The following is a 7,609-nucleotide window of genomic DNA, read 5'->3' as shown; positions in this document are numbered from 1 at the left end:
TAACTCTGAAAAGAAAAATTAAAGTTTCCTAAAGAGTTGAAAAAAGCCAAATCAACGTACTCCAAGCATGCTAAAGCAGCAGCTGTAAAAGTGCTCTACATTTTGCACAGTATTAAAGCCAATTAAACATCAAGGCTTTCTTAGCATACAAAAATGGTTCGGCCCAATAATATATGTATGATGCATTGGATTGGATCGGACCCTTCAAAATTTATTGGGCTCCCCGACCCGTTCAACTAGACCCGAGTTCAAGTACACAGGCTAACGGTGGGACAACAGTGGCCCCCACATGGGGCTTTTTTGGACCACATATCTGTAGGGGTGGGTTTTCGGTATACTGTATAAAAAATATTGACATGAAAAAAATTTATATTGGTATCGATATCGAAATTCTTAAATGTTGGTATGGAAAAAATCCATATTGGTACCGTATAGATACCGAAAAAAAATTCAATATACAAAAAAAAAGTCTATATTTCGAAAAAAGTTCGGTACGGTATCTCGAAAAGTCGATATTTTAGATCGGTATCTCAGCCCTACATATCTGCATACAAATTCAAATTGGAATAACAGCAGCGTATTCTTCAGACTCCTGAAAACTAGTTTTGAAGTGTTTAATTATTAGTCTTCAAAAAACAAAAGTGTTTAATTATTAGCACAAAATAATAATTATTCAGTCAGTAATTAGTTGATAAAAATAAAGAGGCTACTATTGTCATCATTATTGATTTATTAAGAAACCTCGGATTATCCTTTTTTTTAGTTATAGTTATTGGAAGAATATATCTCAAAAAAAAAATAAAATTGGAAGAATACATACCCATAAATTTTGGGTTCCCATCATTAACCCACAAACATATATCCACTGGGAGGAAAACTAGGCATTATTAATGCATGATATATAGTTCAAAATGGTTCAAGAAAATGAAGAGAAGGAATCGTTAAAAAAATAAAAAATCATCCGATCATTAAGTTTCTTGATCAATACAGCTTTTTTGTTCAAATAAATTCACGAATAATAGCAAATCCCATTTCTTTTAATTCGTGTTTAATTCCAATAGGGCTCGTCCCTTTGGAAGAGATTTTGTTTTAATTTAATAATCTTTGCTAGCAGTACTAATAAATATTGATCTCTTAGTTGTGGTGAATGAGAATTTATATGAGATATAGGAAAACTTAGTCCCTTGTGTTTCTTTCCATGTCTTCAACTCATATTTTCTGTTAAAGAAATTAAAGAGCTACATGTATTGTACAATGTATACATTAAACTAACATGGAACAGAAACAACAGACGAGGAAGAAAACGAGACTAATTTAATTTTCTCAAGAATGTACTTTCCATATACCCTTTGATGGAGAAGAAGAGTATGTGATCTTAACCGTTTGTCGACTCTGCTGCCTAAGATTCGTGCTTGTGCATTGTTGTGTGCTGCTATCTCCTTTGATCACATCAACTTTCACAATATGATGATCTGATGTCCCTTTCGAAGATAAGACTGAGTATGATCCCGGAACAAACTTGTAGGGTGCGTTTGATGATGATAGTATGTAGTCTACTCGAGTCCCGTATTTGCACGTTCCTTGTACACCTGCACAAATCATACATACATAGATTCAAATCAAGCAGTTCGAAAACGTTCTCGTGTCTGAAGTTTTGTGAAATAGGTCGATCATACTCTGTCCTTTGGCGATCATGACAACAGACTCGCATTCGCCGGCAAAATCTTTAGCATCTGTGTATTGTTTGCTCTTCAGGTGCTTCATCACCTCCACTTTAGGCGTTGGTTTTCTCATTTCTTCATAGTACTGCAACATATATGAAGTAAGATCATGCTAAATATTAGACATATATAACATAATTTCTTGAAATTACGCCAAACGATAGGAAAGTTGTCACCTTTACAATATCTGTCCATCTTTCTTGAGAGTAATCTGTTTCGTCCAGAGAATTTAGTCCTCCGGCTAAGATATGGGGAACCTCAGTGGATTCGATTATCGCGTTGATCTGTTTCATCCTCCAGTTCTCGTCCAAATGGTCCAGATGAGTGCAGAAGAAGTTGATTTCTCCAGCTTGAGGCACATCAATGGTGGCTTTCAGTACATTTCTGCATCGATCCAATTCCACAACCACACATCATATCATGTTCTCAACTAAAAAAAACACCCATATCACCATTTTACAGGCTCAATCACATGCTTTGATTTCATCAAGAAAATGAAGTACTCTGTTCATTCAGCAAAAATTTCTTGCAGAAGCTTTTAAAAAAAAAAATTGATGGTTTAATATCTTTGAACAAAGATAGAAGAAATCAAGAAACCTGAAATCAGTGTCATCAAAGACTTTCTGAGCCTTCCATCTCTTAATCGGCCACTTTGAGAGAATGGCATTTCCATATTCAGGAGCCCAACTCTCAGCAAAAACATATTTCATCCCCAAAGCATCGGCCAAATCAGATAAAGGCTTCATATCCTTCTCCTCTTCTGCCTTCACATCTTGCAAAGCCAACACATCTGCATTCAGCTCTTTCAACACTTCGAAAATCGCCCTCCTGCTCTTGTATTCCGTCCTCCCACTCATCGTGCTCGAATGCATGCTGTGTGATCTTATCAACGGAGCTTTTCCTTTAAGAATCCCTTCCATCTGTTCACTATCGGCGTAGTAGCTCAACTGCCCGCTTCTCTTCAAAGAAATCTCGTTGTCGGGTAAATTTATGGAGACCCTCAATCTCGATTTGGCAAACTTTTGCTGCTTGGAGAGATTCTCATTGCTAGTACTACTACTATTGTTCATGGGATGCAGTGGGGATTGTTTCAGTATGCTTTTCGGACGATTATTGCCGATCATCAATTTCCCCCCTCTTGAATTGTGATCATCAAACCCGAGATTCCTCCTCACGGTTTCTTGATTTTCGAACCCATTAACGTGAGACGAATCCTGGACCGCTGGTGCCATGGAGAAGAGGGCAGCATTAAATGTGGCAACTCTAAACGACCTATCGGATTTCACGCCACCGGAGTCATTACTGGGATGAATCACGGCAGAAGCAGCATCTACTGTGTGATTCCTGGAGCCGAGCCTTTTCACGGTGATTTTAGGCTTGGAGCAACGGCGGCGGCGGCCATCCGGCCATCCCAATCTAGAACAGAGGCGCTTCAGTTTGGCGTTGAACATGTCCATTACCGTTATAGCTGCTTCAAGAAAAGGGAGGTTCAGTTATGGAGTCAACGCCATTATCAGTAGCATGAAAAATGGATGATTTATTGGGAGTGTGAAGGTGGTGTATGTAGTCAAGTTCTTGAGGTTGAATGGATGAAAATGTGGGGGTGCCATTTGGCAGGTCGATATTAATTTAAAATTAATTAATTTTCGATTGTGATTTCATAGTGAAGATATGGAAGGCGAAGGCCAACTGCTCCGAGGAGGAAAACATGGTGAAGATCAAAAGTAGAGTGTAGTGTGTGTATCTGTTTGGACAGCATTCATTGTCCTTTCTAGCTTTTGCTTTTGTCAAATGAAAAAGGAAGAAGAGATCAGACATTTACTACCTGCTTTCTAATTAAACAAGTGCGACTAATAAAATATCATCTTATTTTTATCAGAACTTACAAATTAAATGTGACAAACAGCTTTTCAAAGCTGTTCCCAACATGTATTAATTTTATAGAACATTTATATCATAATACTACGTTGAAATATAAATTTTTCTTCTTTGTTTTTTTACGAAGAACTTATCGCATATTCGCTATTTTTAAGTACATATTGATTAAATCTTCGACTAATGAAATAGTCCACAAATCACGCCAACCAAGTTTTAATAGGCAAGTGATCATGTACGCAAGCTCGTTTAAAAAAAATGATCGAGAAATCAAATTCGAGACCTCTTGTTGATTTAAGTGCTCAGCATCTTATTGTCGAATTAGAATATTTTCTATATCAAGATTTTTAAATCAGATATATTATATAATACACGCATGTTACGTTTTTTCTTTTGCTGGTGGAGTGTTTTGAGTTCAAAAAGAATTCCTCAAATTTCAAGATAAATTCTCAATCACATTTTTAAATCAGATATATATTATATAATACACGCATGTTACGTTTTTTCTTTTGCTGGTGGATTTTTGAGTTCAAAAAGAATTCCTCAAATTTCAGGATAAATTCTCAATCACATAATAGAAGTTGAGCTGGGTCCAAACTAATTAATTAAAGCATAATCTCCTTCGGCGAAATTAGCTTCCCGTTCTTGTGTGACCCTCGTGCTTTGGGCCAATTAACTTAATAGAAAATAAAGTAAACACATTTTTTTTCAAAAAATATTTTTAAAATCGATATTCTGACTCCTTACACGACGAGTACTGTTCGATACAATAATTTATCGAGTAGTTGCTGCTGGGTAGTTATAGTTTTCAATATATATTTTTTCAGAGACTGAGTAAATACAAGCATATAATAAGTAAAGAAAACATTATTATAATAAGTTTTTTAAAATTTAGTTAACGACATGTTGTAGGATCGGGTAGTGACTCTTTTGGACTTGATCGCTTGACCACCATCAGATACTAAATTGAGTTCAGCTGGTGTGGTTGACAATTGAAATGTTTGTTTTTGGACTATTTATGTCAATTGAACAACAAATATATAAAAGTTTGTAAAATAAGATCAACTGAGATTAGAATAATATCTCTAAATGATCTAAACTGATGTAAAAAAAAAGGGCAGACTGAAATGTAAGAACTTGAGTATTTATTTCTAGATGTTCGGATACTCAATTGATTCTACGTCACCCCTTCTTTCTCTTTGAATGATTCACTAGAAGACTTTAATCTATACAACAGCTTGCCCAGACCCAATTCAATTGTAGGTCTTACACATTGCCTAAAATGAAACTCCTAGCCTCGACTGAATGCAACCCTCGATTGATTCATGATCTTACAACGATGTTTGGAGCAGATCAACTGATCTATTACTAAAATGTTACAACTCGATAACTTAGCACAAATTGATCATACATTTGAACAAATTATTCTATGAAGCGTGTACAATATCAGTTGAGGTGTGAGCTGTTTTGTGGTGCAGGGTGATATTTGATGGATCTTGAATTGATCTCGTCTTTTGTTGTGTTCACTCCTTGTCCTCTCTTGTTGGCACGGATGATCTTCTATTTATAACTTTCAACTCCAACGGTAACTTGATTCAACTTGTACCTTTTCTGACACAAAGTACACTGATGTTTCTGTAGCTCGGCAGTGTCATTCTTGGACGAAAAACTTTATCCAATCGCTAAGGTAGACTTATGACTTCAGTTGTAGTTTGGTCAATTGATCAGTTTATGTGGTTATCCAGTTCTAATAATTTAGTTTAACTCTGCACTACTGAATCCAGTTAGCTTTAGAGACTGGTTAGCTAGCTATATTCAGTTGACTTGTATAGTTGATGTCTTTAATTTCAATCGTGAACAAAGTCACTCACCTGATGATTTTACATATATAGTTTGGCAACAGCGAAACTATGAGTGTTCCAACAGATATATTAATAAATTTTTTAAAAAATACCACTGTTATATTGAATAAATTTTTTAAAAAATACTACTATTATATTGAATATAAAATTTGGCCATCCTTAGTTAGTGGCCAGCCGAGAATCTGCCCTCTTTGGTCATAAGGCGTGGTCTGAATCTGAGAAAAAACCATTCCCCCTTTCATATAGATATACGTATTTGACACAACCAAATATAGGTGCGGAAGGGGCCAGCAAACTAATTTAGAGTCATATTAAATATTTATGTATTTGCGTGTCATCATTTATTTATTTTAATGGGTGCGTAAGAGGCCAGCTAACTAATTAAGAAGTAATTGTGTGTTAGACAGCAGCATCATCAATTTCAATGTAAAATTTTAATTAATTGCAGATTAAGCTATAATTAATTAATTTTTGAATTATTAATGCATGCATGCAATTAGTTGACTAGGCCCACAGTACCATGCCCAAGTCAACCTCAATTACCATAAATTATATATACATTTCCCAGAACTAGATGGTTCCACCATAAATTAATTTTATACTTTAATGGTGAAAGGAACAGAAATCATTGATTGAGATATGATTTCGAACTATCCTAATTTTATTAATTATATTAGTAATATGTGTTCATTTTTGGTCTACTGTTGCTTTTCCTCCATTTTAGGGTACAATAAATTGGAATTATATATGTCATGATTCCCATTGAAATACTCCATACAAATATAATTAACAAAATCCATCACGTCAATTTGAAGGGCCACTTCTTGCGTACATATGATATGATAAAGCAAAACTTTTGGAAAGGTCATCCATTTTTTAAAGTTAATTTAAACAGATTACCTATTTGATTTTTCAGAATTTTTTATTTAATATATTTTTGATATTATAATAATTAGTATTGGATTAAGAGTGTTGAGTAAAAGAATAGTGAGATGAATTAATGGCTTCTTTATAGAAGCTCTTGCAGTAGATAGCATCAAATTGTTGGCGATGTTGTCTGCGTGATCCCTAAAAAATTTTGTGGAGCCACTAAATCGCAAGACTGGTCTTTGGTAGACATAGTATCGATGGCAAAAAATGATGATACTGATGGCTTTGGAAAAATAAAATCAAAACACTACAAGAAAACACGGTGATTAGCGACTAAATTAATAAATTTTTCGTTCCTAGCTTTAGAGACGGTTTCTGCTAAACGGTCGTTAATTGCGACGGTTTTCCAATATACCAGCGCTAAATGAAAAGACGGCGAACTTAAAGACGAAAAATGTATAAAAATCGCAAAAAATAGCAAAGATTTTGAAAGCAAGTGTCGTTAATTTTGCGACGCGTCTTTACATTTCAGTGACGAAGAAAACATGGATGTTTTGTCATTTAGTCGCAAAACCATTGCTAATTGAAATTAACGATGGTTTTGCGACTTATTAAACAGTATCTAATTGCCAAAAATTTTTGTATTTAAATACGGAAACTGGAATGCATATTTGAGACGTATAAAAAAGAAATCTTACATTTATATTTGAGATGAAGATATAATATATAATAATATATTACATTTTTACATAAAATACATAGTTATTATATTAAGTTCAAGTCAACTCCAGGTTTAATTTTTGGATACGTCAATGTTGGATTAAATAGACCATATTATTCAAGCATCACTAATACAGGGCTTTGTGCTGCCACAATATAACAAAATACATAAAAAAAAAAAAACACCTCTCCATATAATTTTTATTTTATCAGTAAACGTTTGATCCTAATGAATTAAATAACACTATTTAACAAAGTTATTGAGGTTTATTATGTTTGTCTTGCCTATCAATTCGGTGTAATTTTTATAAAATATCAAAAATAATTCCTGCAATAATTTATGATAGTGACCTTTTTTTCTCAAAAAAGATGATCACATGAGAATTAAAAGACAATGTATTATATTTTAACAGAAATAAATTGGTATATCGAAAAATAGAAATGCAACAAATTGTCTTTAACACTTATCTGGTTATGCGCCGCGGTAATGGTTACTTTGGGTACGTGCTATACAGTTGTCGTCCCATATAAAGACACCAAGATATCAACTTTGCAAGCCTG

General features: G+C 34.2%; 1 protein-coding gene across 1 annotated transcript; it reads right to left on the bottom strand.

Annotated features, from left to right (window-relative positions):
- Positions 1–1,217: 1,217 nt before the first annotated feature.
- On the bottom strand, positions 1,218–3,495 carry LOC140884430 (uncharacterized). Its single transcript, XM_073291181.1, has 4 exons — positions 2,319–3,495; positions 1,898–2,105; positions 1,677–1,806; positions 1,218–1,589 (listed from the first exon to the last, which is right to left on the bottom strand). The coding sequence occupies exons 1-4, from the start codon at positions 3,176–3,178 to the stop codon at positions 1,324–1,326; spliced, it is 1,464 nt and encodes a 487-aa protein (XP_073147282.1). The 5' UTR covers positions 3,179–3,495; the 3' UTR covers positions 1,218–1,323.
- Between the last annotated feature and the right edge of the window lie 4,114 nt (positions 3,496–7,609).

This window comes from Henckelia pumila, chromosome 2 (assembly GCF_033568475.1).
Source record: "Henckelia pumila isolate YLH828 chromosome 2, ASM3356847v2, whole genome shotgun sequence".
In the NCBI taxonomy this organism is placed as follows: Eukaryota; Viridiplantae; Streptophyta; class Magnoliopsida; order Lamiales; family Gesneriaceae; genus Henckelia; species Henckelia pumila.
Note: the sequence above shows the minus strand (reverse complement) of the source record. Positions and strands in the feature narration are given on the sequence as shown.